Source organism: Callionymus lyra, chromosome 17 (assembly GCF_982586985.1).
Source record: "Callionymus lyra chromosome 17, fCalLyr1.hap1.1, whole genome shotgun sequence".
Taxonomy (NCBI): domain Eukaryota; kingdom Metazoa; phylum Chordata; class Actinopteri; order Syngnathiformes; family Callionymidae; genus Callionymus; species Callionymus lyra.
In genome coordinates this window covers 8,065,383-8,086,499 of record NC_141834.1, presented here as the reverse complement: position 1 = coordinate 8,086,499, position 21,117 = coordinate 8,065,383, and the positions used below count along the sequence as shown (strand labels likewise).

At 37.2% G+C, this 21,117-nt stretch overlaps 1 protein-coding gene across 3 annotated transcripts in view; it reads right to left on the bottom strand.

The window, feature by feature from the left end:
• Window positions 1-2,835: 2,835 nt before the first annotated feature.
• Window positions 2,836-21,117, bottom strand: part of LOC148062307 (MAM domain-containing glycosylphosphatidylinositol anchor protein 2) — a 232,611-nt gene continuing 214,329 nt past the window's right edge. The window contains exons 14-18 of one of the 3 annotated variants that reach the window (XM_087812224.1): window positions 20,845-21,000; window positions 18,284-18,445; window positions 9,790-9,920; window positions 9,199-9,295; window positions 2,836-5,951 (exon numbers count right to left, since the gene is read on the bottom strand). In XM_087812224.1, the coding sequence (XP_087668350.1) occupies window positions 5,863-5,951; window positions 9,199-9,295; window positions 9,790-9,920; window positions 18,284-18,445; window positions 20,845-21,000 (635 nt within the window). In that variant the 3' untranslated portion in view covers window positions 2,836-5,862. The remainder of the gene's footprint in view (window positions 5,952-9,198; window positions 9,296-9,789; window positions 9,921-18,283; window positions 18,446-20,844; window positions 21,001-21,117) is intronic. The other 2 variants (XM_087812225.1, XM_087812226.1) reach the window with 2 other exon arrangements.

The window sequence follows — 21,117 nt, the reverse complement described above, 5'->3', positions numbered from 1 at the left end:
AAGTGAGAAGTCTTTATCACAGGGTGTTGGCACAGATAAATAACATCACCGAAACACATCTTCTTCAGAGTAAAAACAAATCAACCCCGGATCGTTTCTTTCCTTTAACAGGCGGACACATTCTGCCAAACAAACAAATTGAGGGAGAGAGAACAAATGAAGTGCGTTAAATCATCTCGATCTCATTAAACCAGGCCACGTCGACACGACGATGAGTTTTCGAAAATGTTTAGAATGCAAGTCTTTTTGTAGCTTTGAAACCAGTTGACAGGAAGTTAAATAAAGATACTTTTGGTGCAAAGTAGTATCTATATTACTATGTTGGAGATCAAAATCTGTTGCAAAATGGTTGATTAATGATAAACAATAAAATAAATACACATGTTTTAATAAAAAGTGTAACTTAAAATATACCTAATGGGGGTCAAATTAAAATTCCATTTAGCGAAATAATGAGGGAAAAGTTTGGGGGAAACAAGAACATTTGTTTATGAAGAATATCCAGCCAAACACATGAAGAATGATGAACCGTGATTTGTTTCCCTTTTCTAAGGTCTCCCTGAATACAGTAAGTTAATTCACATTTAAAGACAACTTTACGCAGTTGCTCACTTCACCTTGTTGTCGCTCTAGCGACTTTATGATGGTCTGTCAATGTATGTTGTTCAGAGAAGAAATATAAGTCAAATTCTATTTAAAAGGTTCAAAATCGACTTTCTTGGATTTGGGTGGATCAAGATCACATGACGCCAATGAGTAAAAAAAAAACATTAATGTGCCTTAAAGGTTAATTTCTGAGTCTTTAACACTAAAAAATGATGTTTTATTTACTGTTATTAACATATTATATCTAACTCTTGCGTTATCTCAGGGTCAAGGTGACCCAAAGGCCCCCCCAAAAAAAGTCACCTGAACCTGAAATAACATAGGGTTAAACAATCTTTGCAATTTGAAAACTACTGGGTTTTTTTTCATTTCAAAATATTTCAAAATATATATATATCTCTGAACTTATTACTGACAATTATTGAAGAACCATAGGATCGTAACTAGAAGCCCACTCAAAAACAAACTGTTGAAAGTAAGAAAGTAATTATGAATTATTGGTGCATTTGTGCATCCAATTTTTAACATATCTCCTGAAACTTTGTTTCAAATTAAATATGTATCATTGTAGTAACCTGGTGCAAATAGCGTAATAGAATTTTTTTTTTTTCTTCTTAAATTGAGGATAGAATTTTAGAAAATGTAAAAACTATTTCAGTGTCAATGGAATGAAGTCGTTTTTGTATGCGCAAATCAAAATTGTATTAACATGGAAATTCATTCTTCAAACTCAAAAATGGTTTTGATTAGGTTTTTTAAAATGAAAGGTTTGGATGTTTCCTCAGTCAAGAGAGCAGACACCTGGAGGTTCGTTTTCACACTGAACATCATCAAGCAGCCAAACACTGACAGAGGGGAAATGAGATCTCTGAGAGGTTTCTCTCGTCCTCCAGTTATGTAGTGAAACTGCCATCAGCGGCCAGACAGGAAACCACTCTCACGGCCGAGGACAGGAAAAATGGAAAAAAAAGAAAAGACTCCCAGTGTTCAAATGTACCTTTTCATTGAATACAAATATTTGTTTTAACCACAGATTGGTCCATTCTAACTGAATCAATACTTTATAAACATGATTTTTTTCCATGTCGTTCACAGAATCCCGACGAGTGGCACCAAAATGACAGCCCTTCAGCAGAAAATGAGACAGAGAAAAAAATATGGTACAAATAAATATAGTTCTGTGTGATACTCCAAGTCAACTATTTTTTAATAAAAACTTTTCGATTAACGAAATTGCAAGGTTTGCACGTTTGTTTTCAGAAAGGATCCTCGTACTCTTGGTCATGGTTCTGCCCACATGGATAGTTTTAATCAAATTTATGCCCCCAAAAAAACAAAAAAACAGAGGGATTGTGTCGACATCCTGTGTGATTAGGTTTTCATTTCCAACACGTTCTGCCAGGCAAGAGTGGCTTTATTTTTCATGGCATTAACCAGAGAGACGGTAGGATTCACACAACTGCACTCATGCTTTTATTAAAAAGGCTTGACAATCTCACAGAAGGTTATTTCTCTCTCTCTCTCTCTCTCTCTCTCTCTCTCTGCGTCTTCTTCACTTCCATGTTTCCCACTTTCATCATTTCTCTTTGAAATCCCACCGAAAACACTGAAGAAACAACCTGCGTCTGTTTTTCATTTAATATTACGAACGGTTTCGGACTGTTGTTGACGTGGAATATACATCAACATAAAAATAAACTTTGTCACTGTTAAACTTCACAACCAGTAGAAAAGCAGCACAAACACACACCTCCGGCTCAGAAACGCATCCTAATCCAACATCAGAAGACTTGGAAATACTGGCAGTTCGTCTGTGAACTCTTGCTTTCATGACCAAAGTCAGCGAGGTGCAGCAAGAAAAGAAGAAAAAAAAAAAAAAGTCAGACATCGGTTCAACATTTCCACTGTTAATCCATTCTAATTGAACTTTGAAGAGGCTTTTGTTGTGAGAGCAGGAGCGCGTTTGAAGCCGCTCGCCTGACGCACACGGAGATGAGAGTTTTGTCAAAATACGTTCATTTAGGTAGACATGAACGGCTGAGTCCAACACAGAGAGGAAATGGGAAACATCATGGAAATGATTCTGAGAAAACAGGTCAACCCTACAGCATCCTATGGTAGGACGTGGTGAGTTACAGACATCATTTAGATTTGATTCATAATATATCTGTTGAATAAATGTTCTAGTCAAAGACTAAAATAAAGTTAAAGTGACGATCATAGACTGAAATGGACAAGATAAATAAATAAAATAGGCTGCGTTGTTCGTCATATTATGAAGGGAATTTTTATTATTATTATTATTTCCTCATGTTAATTATTACTTCTATATTTAATGAGTTCATGACTCGTCTCAGTGTTTCCACTTTATCTTAAAACAACAATTGTCAAAACATAACAAGACTCAACAGGAAAACAAAAGCACTAAAAGGTTAAGAAATTATTTTTATTGTCGCATATATGCGTCATGAATCATATAATATGTGTCAGAAAATTTCGTAATTTGATTTTCAATTTTTGGCAATTTTAAGTTTTTATTAATTGTATTATAAGACAAAGTATAAATACACAAAAATATGTATCATCGCCCATGAATAAGTTTGTGAAGTTAGGTATTTCAACCAAAAACAGAAATATTTAAAAAATTAATTCAAATTTCCTGGTTGAAATTATTTGTAAGAAAAAAACAGGAAATGACAGACAATATTCAATTTGAACGTATTATTACGCAGACAAGGGGTTAAAAAGTCACATTTAGATTTGAAAGGAATAAAAAACAAGTTACATACAGGTGAGACAAGATCAATATTTCAGAATCCAATTGTTATAGGATGTTTGGCTGTCAGCTAGAAAGTCTTCTACCTGTGACTGAATATATCTAAATTTTAATGAAAATGTGGAGCAAAATAAAGCATAAATCATTAGATAAACTTTTCCTTCATAGCAGCTTGATGGACACAACATTAACGCAACACAATGGTCTGACAAACGGACGTCTGAAGATCGTAAACCTTTACGTAGGATCCTGAACCAGCATTTTAAGTGAGATGAATGTATTGATAAATAGTTTAAAGCGATTCTCACTTCTTGTTCGTCAGCAACATTTGACCAAATCTCGTTTGTTTATTGCACCTTTATTTGAAATACTGTACATACGTTCAATTCACGCTCATTTATGATGAAACACAAACCATCAACGGAGGCCTGTATTATTGTTCGCGGGCCGGAATATTAGCCAAGAAAGTTGATTTATAATAACTTATAATAAAAAATAAAAAAAACACATATATTTCTCAAGTTTATGAAAACAAGGTCCCAGAACTGCATACATTCATCGTGATCTGGGTTTCATACGGAAATAAAAGCAACTTTAAATAGAAGGAGAGCACATTAAGACGGTTTATTCTGCTTTGATTTGATGGATTTTTTTTTGAAAACTTTACATGTATCTCATGACACCTATTCTACACAGCTGCTCCCACATGGACCCACTCGGTCACACTCCAGACGCTACATAGCGACATTTAGCTACTCAAGCTCTTCCTCCTGCACTTTGTCGGAAGTGTGAGGGAGTAGGTCACGTGTTGAGAAATATATAAAAAAAAGAAAAAAAAAAAAAGAATTGTTGTGCTTCCTGTCCTGCAACATAACACATTTTTGAATAAAACTTCTTTAACATTTACAAGTTATACAGATACCAAATTGGTTTCAACTTGGGCGATGCAAGGAAAATAAAATAAAGTTATTTTTAAACTGAATTAAACAAACAAAACAAAAAATATTTGTCATAACCAACAAGGATTCTCTCTCTCCCTCTTTGTTTTTTGTTTTTTTTGTAACAATACATGTTGAAAAACCCCCGCTGGTTAAGGTAATGGTCTCAGGTAGATCTTCCAAAGTCCATCTTCACAGTTTGTGTAAAAGCGGAGAAACATTCTCGCTAGAGTATTAAAATATCATGACTATTATTATTTAATTCTTTTTTTTTTGTTCTTCACATTGTTCCATATAAATGGTCGAGGATATCTGGGGGTCTGTCAGTTCACCACCTGCAGAGTTTTGGATTCTCCTCCATGAACAATGTTTTATTCAGCAGTTTTTCTTCTGGTAAAAATGCCTGCAGGGATGAAGGGATACAGGAAGAGAGAGCGGAGTTATCATTCCACTGTGTGTCTTTATTCGGTTTTTACTTAAAAAAAAGAAAAAAAAAAGAAAAAGAAAGAAATTCTCTGCTTTGTTGTTGCAACTGCTTTTTTTTTTTAAACCGTGTTTTCCACCAAACCTGTGCTCGTGGTCTGCCAGCTCTGCCCGGCTGGCCGCCCCTCGTACTCAGCTTCAAGTAGGCACATGCACATGCCCGACAAATGTCCCGCCTGTAGCTCTGTTGAGCAGACATCCCATCAGCACTTGTGAGGCAATGGAAACATGTAGAAAATAGCCCATCGGAGGAAAAGATGATCAGGTCGACGTTGGTTCACACTCAGGCTCACGATTCAGTTTGTAATCTGAAGGCACTTTGTTTCATGGCAGAAAGTAAAGTGGCTTCGGTTTTTTTTTCGCAGGCGGAGCGCCAACTGATGTCGGGTCACCACGACTGGACCTCTCGCCTCCGTTCTCTCTTCCTTATATACACGTCTTCTCTCTGTACATCTCCTTCTTATCTTCTGCCACCATTCTTCTCGTGAGCACAGTGTTAACGAAACAGACAGCTACAGGGGGAACTTAAAAATCCTTCTTCAGTAATAGCACCAAGCGATAAAGAAATGAGGCCAAGCTGGAGTCATGTTGGCATCTGGTGCACAGAGAAATGAAGATAAAGTTACGCGGAGGAAGGTCATGTAAGCGGGCAAATCAATTCCTCCTCAAAAGTCCGCAGTCTGAATTCTCTGCCGTCTTTGTTTGTTTTTTTGTCGTTGAAGAAATTTGTTCTTGTGCTTTACAAACTGTTTCTCCCTCGATGCATGTGAGCAAGTTTCCTCAAGACCCCGACTTTTGTGCTAGTCCGGCACCGAGGAGCACTGTTGAAGAGGTCTGTTTCCAAAATAAAAAAAATGAAATAAAAACGCTTCTTTATTACTTTTTATGTTTTTTTCTTTCAATAGATGTTTTTTTTTTTTTTCAATCCTCCACGTGAGTCCCTGTCACAGGGTCCGTGCTGCCTTTCAGATGCATGAATCTTTGGTGATTGGATGCCGAGGGAAGAGCTCTCAGACGGCGGGGTCTGGATGTTGGCCTCAGACACGATGGAGAGAGGGGTCACCTTTGACCTTCCAGTACGATCATCACTATGGTGACACACGGCAGCCATATATGGGAGGGAAAGTACCGAGCTGACGCACTTGGATCTGAAGGATAGACATTCAAAGAGATAAGAGTTAAACTTCTGGTTAAACAGTTTGAGTAACTTGTTAGAAAAACATTTTGGACAATTATTGTATTTTACAATAGTCACAATTTCAATGATATTGATTCATACCTAAGACGTACCGGATTGTAAATAGTATTACTCTGGCCTTGTAGTTTTACTCTAGCTTTGTGGTTTTACTCGAGCTTCAAAATATTACTCCATATTTCTAGTATTTCTCCAACTTCATAGCATTACTTCGACTTCATAGTATTACTAAAGCTTTGTAGTATTACTCCATCATCCCAGGATTACTCCGGCTTAGTAGTATTATTCTGGCTTTGTAGTATTATTCAGGGTTCCCAGTATTACTCCAACTTCATATAATTACTCCATCTTCCCAGGATTACTCAGGCTTCGTAGTATTATTCCGGCTTTGTAGTATTATTCAGGCTTCCCAGTATTACTCTGGTTTTGTAGTACTACTCTGACTTTGAAGTAATACTCTTGCTTCATAGTATTATTTTGGTTTCCCAGTATTACTCGTACTATAACATCGTAGCATTAGTCTGACTTTGCAGTATTACTGTCATTGTAGTATTACTCTGGCTTTGCAGTATTACTGTCATTGTAGTATTACTCTGGCTTTGTACTATTACTTCGGCTTCATAGTATAACTTTTGATTTGTAATATTACTCCAGGTTTGTAGTATTACTCTAGCTTTGTAGTACTACTCCGGCTACGTAGTATTGTTCTGGCTTCCCAGTGTTACTAAGGCTTTGTAGTATTACTCCGACTTCCTTGTATTACTTCAGCTTTGTAGTATTACTTTGACTTCATTGTATTACTCCATCTTTCCAGTATTACTCTGGCATCTTAGCTCACTAAAGTTGTACTGAAACATTAGGAGAGATTTTGTAGCGCCGTTTACCACATTCAATCAGTAAGACAGACCAGGACAAATACATAGCGTGCACCAGATTATAAGGTGCAATGTCGATTTTCTTTTTTTTAATTAAGGATTTTAAGTGCGCATTATAGTCCAAGAAATATGGTATGGAAATGTAATCAGGTAAAAATTTCACAGATGAACAGTTTAACGTTTACGTCAACTAAATCCAGTAAAAAAAATGTATTTTCTTTTCTTGAAATATAGTCGCTCCAGCATTGCCCCGGACCTGCCCTTTGGCCAGGAGTGCATTTCAAAGATGTTCTTTTTTGACCTTTCAGTAACCTCAACCAGCTTTTTGAAAGAAAGTGTTTTAATCTACTGCAGTCTCCCTTGGCTTCTTACTGCATCTCGGCAGGACTGGACCATCTTACCTGCGGTCTTCTTATTGACACATTCCAAGCTCCTGACCACGGGTGTGTTGGTGAGTTACTGTATATTAATCAAAGTGTTTTACTTTCTTAATACATAATAGTACCGGCTGAACGAAGCAGCTAATGCTGTACTTCCTGTCCACATCTAGGCCAGAAGTCAATGACACCATGGAAAAATGGCTTCCTACGCATGATTTTAATGACATGACATAACCGGCACGTCAAATGATTTATAGTTAAAGATGCAACACCAGAGGTCTATTGCCAGGGTATAAATAAATACATAAATAAGATGCCGCCTTACTGAGTAGATTGTTATGAAGCTTTTAATGGAAGATTATTGATCAGTTTTATCTTTCCTGATGACACAGGCATATTCCTAGTGGACAATGCCAGGATTTATGGGGTTCAAATGGTGGTAATACATGGCAAGGTCACCACAGTTTACTACTAAACCCATTGAGAATCTTTGGGATGTACTAAAGAAGACTTTCAATTCAAGATATTGGTGAAAAGTAAAAAAAACACTGGATTGAATCAAATCTTGTAGCTGATGATAGGCTGACGAAGCTTCTTGAAACGGTAATGCTGGGCGACATAGCTCAGATTGTATTGAGTGGTTGAGGCCTGAGAAGTTGTGGGTTGAATCCCAGCTTTGGGATAAGATTGTGTCATTGTGTCTCTGAGCAAGAGGATTAACCATGATTGCACCTGGGTCGCAGCCTACTCCCATCAGTCTGTGAATGGGTAAAAGATGTTGTAATTAGTTTTGAAGAACAAAGTCTGCTTAATGCATAGAATACATTAAGTTATAATTAGTTAATGATTAGAAATATTATAATCTACCAATGAGAAGTCATTTTAAAATAGTCATTAGACAAGAAGGGAGTTTCTTTATTTCATCTTAACTATAGTCCTTCACCAAACACTCCAATGATATTCCTTTAAGTCACGTCCGTTTTACTCTTATAGGAAGTCTCTGTTTAATCTGTTCCTTAGCTTATCTTAAACACTGCCATCTTTGTAGGTGACAATATCAATGTGAACATCAGTCTACTTTGGTTTTCAGCCAACCTTACGACGGGACTTATTAAACCAGAATTGTCCCCCTGGACCTTGAGTTTGACACTTGTTTTATTCTTCATTTATTCAATATGACAAACGACTTTAACTCCTCCGCACGAATAGAAGTGTATTGATTTGATCGTTCTTGTCATTTCTTTCTCTACTCTGGATTTTCAAAAGACAAGTTCGTCCTATTGTTGTTATACAATCTCTAACAATGTGCAGTCTTTCGGGAAGTTTAATAAGTGTGTGTTTAGAATGGAAACAAATACAATTTTGAGCTCGACTTGCTTTACTGTCATCGGTTTGGTTTTAATTGCTTTACTTTTCAAGGCCTCCGTCTTTGTTTACCACTTAAGAAAGTAAACAACGGAGACTCCAGAGCATTGATTACAGTCCACAGGCTTCTTTGAGTTATGTGTCTAGTATTGATCATTTTCAGCTTTGAGGAAATGAAAAAATCCCCATGAAAGGGAATCATATTGTGATGAACTGCTAATTGACAGGAGACCCAGAAAACTACTTTCAACTTTTAAATATGGCCCGAACTTAATTTTGACTTTTCTTTTTTCTAATGTAAAGCTCCTGGAGGGACGCGAGAAGTGGCATCACTCAGAATCTATACAGACATGACACGACTGCGCTCTGCCAGCACAGCTATCAATCCTGTGATGAGAAAAAAAAAGAAAGAAAAGGTTTCTATGGCAACTGGCCAACCGGGAGACTATAGTTCATTGTTGACACTGACTCAGATTAGATCCTTCTTGTAAATCTCGACCTTGTCCAGTGAGTAAGAGAGTGAGAGCTCTAATCTGAAGGTCGGTCTGATAAGGGAGGGTGTAAATGTGATGGTACTCACTGGGAGGAGGGTTCCGACACTCCCCTTCCTCTAGCGTGACATCATCAATTGCAATGTCTCCTTCAATACCTGGTCCTCGGATGCCTTCCAGAACGACCTGGTAAACGACAAAACAAGTTGGAAGTGGATTACATCAAAATTTGTTAGAGTTTGTTTGAACTAATGTTGGTATTTAGTACAATTCCTTTTCAATACAAAAAGCTATTCTTTCCATTTGCAGTGAACTTGAAAACTAAAAAAAAAGCTTGCTGTGACAGACGAGTGAAAACAAAAAGCCGTATAGAAGTTCTGCAGAAACTATAATTACTTTTCTCAACTACCGCAGTTAAAAAAAAGATGGAAAGCGGAATTCAATAACAGCTTCTTGCAAAGATTAGCCTTCCTGATGGCAAAGTGTGAATGATATTGTTTTCTCAATTGCATTCGATGTCGATGACTCCCATCCGTTCTCTGCTTCATATCATGGCTCGTGAAAATGCTTTATCAATATGCAGGCCCTCAAGGAAAACCGGTTCTTCAATATAAAAACACAGACGGAAGAGAGAAGAGATGGCAGCTTTCGAGTCGGGATGATTACTTTTTGTGTCTTACCTGGAAAGAGGTCGTTGGATGGATGCTGACTTTGGCCTGTTTCCAGCGCTCACCTTGGTTACCACTTAGAGACCATACGGGACCTTCGGGGGGGTTCTGGCTCTTCTGCTTGAGGAAGGCATTTAGAGTCCCTGCATGACGAGACAAAAGAAAAGATCAGAACAGACACAGGTACACGCAAAAATAAGGCACAGTTCCGATATTTAGGACATATTAAACAACATTTACAGAACACATTAGACAGAAAGACTTAAAATGATTATGATTTAAAATTAGATCCAGATTTTTGGCTTGTGCATTTATTCTGAAGGAAAAGGAGCCTACAGATCATTGGAAAGGACATGGTAAAAAATAAACACATTCGTGGCAACAAAATACAAATCAATCTCTGCATAATCTTTGCTGTAAAGTGTTGATACGACCTTGCAGTGGCTATTCAAACAATCTTGATTACACAATGCAGTATAACAAGCCATTACAGCATACTGTAAGTACATGAGTCATGTAACCAGAACACATGCCTTTACTAGATAAAGAAAGAAGCCTTGAGGAGCGCAAGTCTGCTACAGCAGCCGCAACACAACCTGATCTATAAAATATCGACAAAAAAAGTGCAGGGATCAAACCGATGTTTCATGATCAAAAGTTGTGTGCTCTAGAAATTGCTCTAGTGATAAAAATTAAAGTAGATTATGAATTAAGGATTGGACCACCAAGGCTGGTGCCCAATTTAAAGTTACAGTTCATCCAAAATTCTAATTTTACTCATTTTCTATTCACCCTCATGCCGACTAAAGGTTGGGATTATTGGGATTGGGAGTAATCTATTCCTTTTTTGGATAGTAGGAAAAAATGTATGTTCATTCTAATGTAGTGCCTGGAGCTGAGTTCTCTTTGACTTCATCTTCATCAAAAAAGACTAACGTAAAACTTAATAAGACTATATTTTAAGTTTGTTTGTAGCAAAAGTTAGTCCCTGCCAGACATATTTCCTTATTGAAACAAATTGTAAAGTGTCAGTGCGCATGCGCAAGATTTACGCTGATGGCCTAGATGCGTCCGCTAAAAACAACTTAAAATATAAAATTGTTTGATTATTTCAGGAAAAATTCCTCTTGCCGAGTCTTCAATAAAAAATGGACGTTACAGACGAGCAGTATGGAGGTATTTGGTTGTTTTTAAGTGTCTTTTTGGACAAAAATGAAGACGAAGATGAGTGAGCTCCAGTTGCTTCATTAAAATGAACTTATATTATTGACTGTAACTCTAAAAAAGAACAAATTACTCTGAAAATCCCAACCTTTAGTCGAGTAGAAAATTAGTGAAGTTTGAACTATCACTTTATTGGATCCAGATGGAAGACAAAATAATAATCTTTCCCTATTATAAAACATTTCCTGATTGTGTTCATCTGTTTTTTGGATCTTTAGTTATTGTTGCCAACATTACTTCATCAGGGTTTGATCTGCACTTTAAATAATCTGTAGATTTGATAAGATTTTGATAAAATGAAGAAGGAACATTTTCTAGCTTGTTTCTAGCTTGTTTATTTATTGAACATTAACGGCTTTTTACATATTGAAATTAGTAGCTGTCAATCAGTCTAGTATTAGTGTGTGTATGTTTTTAAAAAGGAATAAGAAAATGTCTTTAAAGCTGTGATAATTCCAAGCAGTAAGAAACAGTGACCCCGCCATCTGTATTTTCATGACTTCCTCTGACGAGTAAAGCATTCTGTAACCATTCAAATTCTCTTCTGGAATCATCCTCCTAAAAGTTAATGTTGTCGTTAACTCAATCATTAAATAATAAACTGAACTTACGAGTGATTTTTGCTTTATTGTGAACTGTAAAATTTAAGATAGAATCTGACACATGGTCTCGTCATTTACAGATTGAAATACAAATGATATCATGATGAATGACAATATAAAATATACAATAAATTCCACTTTAACTACATGTTTAACTACTGTCATAATTCTTCTTAATCATCTTTGAATCATGGAGACATAAGAAAAAACAAAAGTTATGAATTCTGCTACAGAAATGTGAATGATGGCAACCAATTGGAGGGTTTCTGGTGTGGACATGGAGATCAGAAATGATTATAGATGGTTTATTTAAAGCAGCCATGTCCAGAAACTTCAGTAGATATAATGCGACCCATCGCCTCAGTTATAAACGATATAATTGAACCAGAAAAATACTTTTTAATAAAATACATATTTAATACATTTACTTTTAATACATATAAATATACAAAATACATATTTTTAACTGATTTAACATACGGATGTTTTTATTTTCAGACATTTTTCCCTCGCTTGTTTCATCAAAATATGTTTTTATCTCTTCCGAAAAGCTTGGGCAGCCCTAACAAGTATTAAATAAATTATATTTTATATTGTTATAGTATTATATTACAAAAAAAATGTGATTACATTCAGGAAATGTTAAATGGCGTTTGGTGGTGCCTCTAAAAATAGCATTTTTCATCAACGAATTCAATGGAAATAGCAGCAGATTAGAACATTTCAAAAGACCAAATTTTATTTTTTGAAACACAGGTTAAATCAGAGCCTTGTGTTTAAATCTAATATTTCCTGTTACAGTCCCACTGTCAATGAAGTGACAGGGACAACATCCTAACTCAAATAATTATCTTTTTACAGACATTTAGCCTAAAGGTAAGCATCTCTAGGTGATGTGTTCCGGATGCTGCCAAACACACAAATCCAAAGACAAGACCGTTTTGGGCCATATTGTTGGCAGCTACTCTTGCCAGTAAATCACACAGCTTTCAATTTGTCTTGGGGCAATAAAGCGTTTGTATGGTTAACTGTCTGCATTAGCTGCTCTCTGTCCATTAGCGTCCCTTTTAGTGCCGGAAGTCTGAGCTTTATTGGACTGGTTCTTCTGTTATTCAGTAATGCGCACTCACATTCAACGGGAGTTTGTTTTTCATGTAACCCCTATTCCAATATGATGCCGATGCTCTCTAACTTAAGCAAATATTTGTGTAAATAGTATCATTTTTTTGTATGAAAAAGTTTAGGTCTATCTTGGTCTTGGTCTTATCTTGATCTCAACACTCTCTGGTCTTGAGCACACTTAAATAGTAAATAGTACTCATCAGTATTTGTCTGTTTGTACAAAACCCCCTTTTTAATTCAAATATTTACATCGTGCTCAAGCCCCGCCCACTGAAAAGGCGGAGAGGTTTTTTTTTTTCATTTATTTGACCTTTAAAAAATGTGTAATCGTTAACTGCCCGTGTATAAAAAAAATGTATTTGAAAGTTTGTATCAAACAGGAAGTAGTAGCTTTTTGTACTTTTCACTGGTCTTGAAGTACTTTGTTTAAAAAATATATATATATACATTTTTTTTCTTTGGGTTATGAGACTGAAAATAAAAAGGACAAACCAAAAAGTAGTCCCAAAGTTACAAACAATCGTTGGATACAAACTTTTCTACATCAAGTTTTACTCTGAACCTGTGCCTCCCTTTTTTTTTTGGGCACTAAACTCCATATCTCTCCTGCTCTCCTTGTCCTTCTCTCTCCATCCCCCTGTCTCTCCTCTCCCACCAAGCATTCCTTCCACCCTGAGCCTGGTTCTACTCAAGGTTTCTTCCTGCAAAATAATTATTTTCCTCATCACTGTCACAAAATGCTTGTTTTTTTCCGCACTTGTAAAGTGATGTTTCAACTTTAATGTACTACAGATACTAACTACTTAAGTCTAAATCACTTAAATGCTCTTAAAAAAATAAACAAAAAGAGACAAACTGGTCTGGTATCAGCAAGTCCAAAACGCAACACTTTATTTTCAATAAAATATGACTAAGTGTCTAATGAAATAATGGGTAAAAACAGACTCTTACTGAGACTGCACGCTGGTCAAAATGGAAGACATGGATCTTGTATGGCCCTCGGCCTTGATAAAAATTTGTCAGATGACGACACTGGATGCAACCACTGTATCCTCTTCTCCACTCATTGTCTTTTTTTTTTCTTTTTTTTATAGCCAATAGAGGATGTGAAGGAGATACGAGAGGGCAGGAGAAACTGATGACGTGCATCAACACGGTAAAGACGCTCAGTAGGACCACCGCTCTGATGTCAGGTTAGATTTGCGTGTTTTCAGAAGCACCGTTAAGCTGACACGGCCGCTGAGCAAAGACGTCTGCGAAGAATGCAACCTCTGTTTTGATGCATCTTCATCTCAGCGAGGGGCCTCATTAGTGTTCATCATGTCCTCAATGAAATGTGAACAAGGTTTAACGCTCGCCTTTTCTCATCAGCACAGTGTGTTCTTTTTCCCTCCGAAAGCAGCACGACAAGAGGTGAGGCCTGTAGTTTCATCTTTTGTTTCAAGTGTTTGGGGGGTTCTGAGGATTCTTGCTGAACCAGCTGGTGCATCCTTGCTTTGATCTAGTTGATAGCGAAAGGTGTAGATAGAATCGACACTCAAGACAAGTACTGGCATGAAAAAAAAACTTCAGTCAGCTTCCTCCACCTTGACCTGTCTAACACATCCTCTTCACGTCCTTCTTTCTCCTGCTTGTTTAAAACTGGGAACTCCAGTTTTTTATTTAACAATATTCATCCAAGATTTGTTGTTCACGCCATCTGACAATACTGAACAGTTTGATTTGTTATAGTATAAAAATCCATGAATTCCTCTATGTCGACAATCACTTTGAAAGGTCAGTTGTCCAAACAGGATCCAACCGAACAAACACAATCTTGACCTTTACCCATCTTGTTCATAATTAAAAAAATTATTATATATATATATATATATATATATATATATCAATGAATCAACCTAACAATGTGAAGAGATTGTGCTCAGATAAGAAACCTGGATACAACTAACATAATTTCCAGGAAAATAAGCTGCTAGCACTGTGACTTGTACGATCTTGCAGCTTATCAACAGATTTTTTTACCGGGTTAACAGCTACCGGCTGACGCTCCAGCAGAAAGTGCAAGAGCGAGACAGACAGGTGGAAGAGGTAATGTGCAGAGGAAGGCGATAGTATCCGGAACAAGATGTAGCGATGATTCACCAAAAGCCAACCACAGTTGAACAGCAAGGAAGGATTTATTTTCAGAACCTGCACTAATACGGCAATAATGCATAAGATGCAGTGTGTCAAGTTAAGTGTTTTTAACTGACCTACTTTTATTGAGGTCAAACAAATTATTTGTTGGTTTAACATAATCTTTAATATAGTTCCAGACATTTATCAATGGAAATATATTTTCCGATTTTGGCAAATATTAGAAGATGTATTTTTATGGCCGCCTTCACTGGTCTGACAGAATACCCATTATATTGCCTTGTAACACGTATTGCTTGTAATGAATTAACAGATTAAAAAATATGCTTCTGTTCAAATTATGGTATATTATTTTCACATCATGGACAGATACTTTGAAGAATGGCATTTTTACCAACTTAACTTCAAACAGGAACATTTGTATGTTATAAAAATAGAAACTTTATCTCCAGTTTTGCAATTCTGAAACATGGCCCTTCACTTCTTTGACTTATTGGCCACTTCTGAGAATGCTACAGGCTTCATATAATAAGGATATAACACAATTTCACCTATTGCAAGAAAATCAATGGCAGTCAGTGTCAGCAAAAGACTTCTACAGCAGCTGCCTCAAGTTCACCATGTTAGGTCTTGTGTGCAGACCTGCATGTTCTAAGGACCAATGTTACTTACTATTTATATAAGTAAATAAGGCATTATGAAGTAAATATCCCTAATAAGAAGGGAGATATTAGGAAAACAATTCAACAAAATAAGTGTAATAGTGCCATGACATGAGGAAATTGATTTTTATTCCAAATGGTTCCTTTAATTCCAGAAGAAAAATGAAAATATAATAAGGGACATTTCAGTCATAGGAAAACATATACAAAGACCTCAACTAGTAACAAAAGTAAATTATTACATTTTCTATTCTATTCAAAAAAATAAAACACTAGACAAAAGCTGGACATGAACAATGTTCTTTTTTTTTTTACCAAAAAACTAGTGATGGGTTGATGAAGCTTCATGAAGCAGTGTCATGATTCATCATTTAAAAATGATTTAATGTTTCATTAGAACGGTTGAACATAGTACAGAGACTGCCATCTAGTGGACTCAAAATAATGACGCTGCTTCACGAAGCTTCGTCAGACCGTTGCTATAAAACATGTAACGATCAGCGCTGCTGTAACCCGAGTCTAACCCTACAGATGTTTTATTTGCATCACGGTGCTTTGGAAAGAATTTAAGAGCAGAAAGCAAAACAAACTGAAACATTTAAAATTGTCATGAAATAGGAAAAAATAAATAAAATACCACCTTGTTTTATAAACCAGACCTGATTTGTTGTCTCTCAGAAGGTTGGACTGAGAAGCTTCTTAAACTTGGCTGTGAATATAATCCGATAAACAAACGTGACACAACCTCCAAAGGCAAATTTAGACGAGCTTGAGCATAATTAGGCGTGACCTTGTCTCAGGTAACCTCCGCCGGCTCAAGATAAATTAAGCCTGTACTGCTCATCTCCATCATATGTAGGCGAGACTGCTGCTGGCCTTCAGCGATTCATGCCATAAGTGATGTTGAGAGAAGAGAATCCAACTGATTGCATGGTGAACTTGGTTTCCCCCTTTTTTTTTAAAACCACAAACCCAAGACCTAACATGTATTATTAGACAGCAAGATAGCTTCTGTGTTACGTAACCTCGCAAACCTACGGGCTTGTGCTCAGGGGCAGGGGCAGAATACGAAATGAAGCGTGGCTATGGAGGATCTGAGCTGGGTTTCAAGTCCTTGACATTTAGCCCATTCATCATAACACCCCACAGTCTGGGCATGGGCTTCACCACAGACGGGGAAGGCTGGGAAGAGAGGCTTTGGCTGGCAATCAATTTGAGCAAATTGGAAATGTCACGGCCTACTCAACCTCGGCAGGGAGCCGGAGGAGCTCTCATATCCCTGCTGAGTCTCCCTCCAACACTCCTATCCATATATACTCTCTGCACCTCCCCTTCTCCACCTTTCCAGATGTTTCGTCAACATCCTTCAGTGGCCTCAGACAGCTGTGGAGAAGCCGGCCTGGCCATGAGGTACTTTTGGACACTAGTTGCGAACTTGGCCTCAAGCCCAACCGGTCATTTCGATATCACGAATGAACGTTTATGAAGATGAATTTTTTATTTTTGTTTCAGGGCCAAAATGAAGTGTAATTGAAATAGAAAACCGTAATGAAACACTGAAATCTGCTTTACTTCTCAATCTGGTTACTACCCTTTAATTTTTGCTGGCATTTTATGTTGTGTATTAGCAAGGCATATCTGGCAATACGATAAAAGTATCAAGATATAGGGACAATGCTACGGTTTATGGAGATACTGTAGGAATAAGGATATATTTATAGTAGTGTATAAAGTATCTTGACGAAGGTGTAACTGATTTTTTTTTTTTTTAAACAAAAATATGTGCAAACATCAGCTTTAAAAACTGCTGTAATCAACTGTATACTCTCATCCTCAGTCATTACAGGATTCAATTGCTCTTTTAGCTGTCTAGGATGAAATGATTGCTGCCATCTAGGGGCCAGCTTATATTTGAATGTTATTTGTGAAAAAGTATTTCATTTTAAACACATTTCAAACCATAAAATAACTATGGTAAACAATAAAATAGGTTTTGAATTCCCAAAAGTACTGTTGTATAACAATACAGTATCTTAAAAACATATATATTGCGCTTTATCGCCATATCGATATTTTCTAAAACCCCTACTAACTGGTGCTAAAAAGTGGTGTCATGAAATGCTTTTCTTTCTTTTCAGTCTTTTTATTAAAAGGACCATTTTGTGAACTAAATAAAATGAAGAGGACCAATTAAAATATTAAAACACATAGCACTTAGCCAAGTAGGTAAAAGTGACCAAAGCTGTTGATCTTCAACGCATTTAATGTCCTTTTGTTGCTTTAAAGTACTCTTATGAGAGCAAACCATTCACTTTGAAGGTCTTCATAGTACAAATTTCTCAAGCTAGCGCTCTTAGACATCAACCTTGCCCTAACATGCGACTCTAAAAGAAAATGATATAAGCCTTGTTTTGAGGCTTAAGAACCGATCTGTGCTGACAAGGCTAACCAAACACATTCACATCACATGTCCAAGCATCCTGTGCGAGATGATTGGCTCCCCAGAGAAGGAAGTTAAACAACAACACAGCATTTTTGCGATCTTAAAACTTTCCCCAGCTGTTTTCTTCATTGAAAGTAGGAACAAGATAAGGTTATAGAAAAAAGTTCCAAAGAGAGACAGCATCTTTTCCTCAGGAGTTTTTCAAAAGTGGTACTGGCAGACGTTCTTTTTAGTCTGTGTTTCTTTTCTACATCAACTTATATTTAACAACACAAAACGTATGACTGCAACTATTCTTGAAGACTTCAGCGACTTACCTATGTGTTTGCCATGCATGTGATAGAAGAAGCCGAGGCAGTACACCGGCGGGTTGGCGATACCGTAGGGGTTCTTGGGCGCAACATTGAAAACGGGACTAAAGATGCGAGCTTGGTCTCCTTCCAGCCGCGGCCTCGATGCCTCGATGTACATGAAGTAGCCTTAAAAACAAAGACATGTTCAAGTTATTCTTTCTTCTTCATCATTGATCAAAAGCAGATTATATACAAACTTAACTGCTTAATTGTTGCTTGTTTAAGACAAAAAAGGATCAAAAAAGTTAGAGTTGGAGACCATGGTTCGACAAGTACTGTAACAAATAGTAGAGTACTGATGAAGCTTCATGAGGCAATTTGCAACTTTTTTGAAGGTGACGCACTCAGTTTTAAATGAAAAAAAAGAAGTATACTGTTTCATGAAACTTCATGAACCAGTCATAACTGGTATTTCAATATGAAGAATCAGATCCGAACACTAGTTCAATGTAAACCAAAAATGTCATTTGAATAAATTCCAAATCAGTGCAGAAGTGGTTATCAGTTTTGAGAGCCTCAGATAAAAGCCATTACAGGTGGGATCCAAACATCAATCCATAATTCACCATACGCCACGTTGTCCTGAAAAGAAAGTTAAAAATGCACGCACAGTGCAGCTGAAAGAATCGTGACGTGCATTTTGAGGATCCTGACACTCCCTCGACAGAACCTAATGGAAAACATTCCTCCTCTCCATCTCACATTAGATAATTGCAGTGGAAGAGGTACAGTGCTCATAATGAAATGCCGGACATTTTGAAACCATTAGGTGATTAAACCTGATGTATTATTTACCATCTCAGCTCCTGGTGGCGCCCCTGTGTCATAACAGGGACTTTTTTTGCTCCTCGGATGTGTAGCGGCTCCGTCTATAAGGATTTATTATGAATCCAGATTCAATTTGGGTCATTCTCGACCTGCTCTTGAATACGAAGTAGTTTCAGATTCCACGCCCGTGTTTTAACATTACGACTAGCAGACCATGTGAAGCCTATAATTTAGTTTTCTCACAATATTATTGAGCAACTTTTCCTCACAGCACATCCGACCACTTTATTTCCAATTCAATAAGCAGGTGCGATGTTTAGAGAGGCGCTCCGACAGCTGGCAAAGATAATTACACACGCAAACACCAACTGTCATCCTTTACCTAAGATTTAAAAAATGGATTTAAAAAATAACAAACTTATGTCATTCTAACTCGAAACTCTTGTTAATTTTTTCCGTTTTGCTTCTTTTTTTTTTTTGACAAAAAGATGGTGAGGGTGGGAAACATGCTCCATGTAATTACTCTTGCTGCTCTGTAATACCCTATTTTCTTTTCCAGCACAGAGACACAGTGTTCCTAACACAAACTGTGAGCAAGGTAACAGCCAACAGTGTTATTATGTCGAGCTTAAAGCTCAGTGATGACTCAATCAGGTATTCTGTTCTCTTCTGAACAGCTCCACTAAAGAAAATTCCACCTCGATTATTTGTTTCTTTTCATGTAGAACAATGGTGCGCCGCGCAAGTTAACTTAATAGCACGTCTCACCAAAGGACTTTGTTTTCTTACATGGCTATTGATTTGAAGGAAGTAGATATTTGATTTAGTTTATGATTTCATGAGTTTTACTTCAAGGTATCACAGGGAGGAGTGCCTGGAGATTTATTGACCGAGAAACATCAGATCAGATCTTATTCCTTCTTTACTCAAGTTTATATTTGTTGGTTCCTGTAATGTGAATTGGTTGCAAACTTCTTTCAAGTTTCCGGTGTATTTTTTGGGGGTAATTCCACTAGAAACCCCAGGTGACTTTTGTAGATGTGGCATGATTCCTGTCTACTTCCCCAAAGATCCTGCCACACCTCGAAAAAATAGGAAATGAACACGAACATAACGTATTACTTAAAAGTAAATTAATCAATAACAAAAAAAAATAAGAAAAAAAACCTAGAGCCAACTTCTCCGTGTCTGGACGAAGCCTTATTTTACTTATTGGTCTTATTCACCCACAAAGGACTAAGGGGCCAGGCTAAGGGGTCTGTGCTACTCCCTTATTACTAGTAAATAAGTTACAGCCTTAGAAATTCACGTGTCATTTTTTTTGCCTTACTTTTTGCCCTTAGCAGCTTTCACTCAATTTTTCGGTCGGCCCAAAAAGTTCATGCAAGCACGTTAAAGGGACAATTAAAATGTAAAAGTTACATTGCCTTTAAATTTAAAAAGTTAAAAAAGTTAAGTTGGGGAAAGGGTCACTGAGTAGGTGGGTCTGCGGCCGCACCTTAAAAAAACAAAAACTTTCTGAGTTGGTGGTGGTCCCTATTGAGCCCAAAAATGTCATGAATTTCGTATGGTTACTGAGGCTGAATGGGCAGACTCTGAATGCCCACATTTCGCGAAGTCAGAGACCACCTTCTGAACTTTGTCTCCGTAAAGTTTCAAATCGGCTGGTCGTCCGGGGCCGTAGCAATGAGGTTGCAGAGTTGGCACCAAAAATCGAAAATTGCATGCGAATAGCGATTCAGAAATGAGAAACTCACCTTGCTTGGAGCCTCTGCGGTCACGACTGGGTCCAGTGTTCGGCGTGTACCTGGTGTCACGGGTGGCAGCACTTTGTCTAGTCCAATCAAAATCATCGTTCTTATCCTGGGTGAACATGCAGATGGGCTCCTCTTCGAAGCTGCACTGGAACTCTCCTGAAAAGTGAGACATGATGAGGACAATATGTATCTGTGCAAAGATTCACCTGCCTATATAGAGATGTTTATAAAACAACCGAAACGGTGATTTAAACACTGATTTTATTAGAAGAT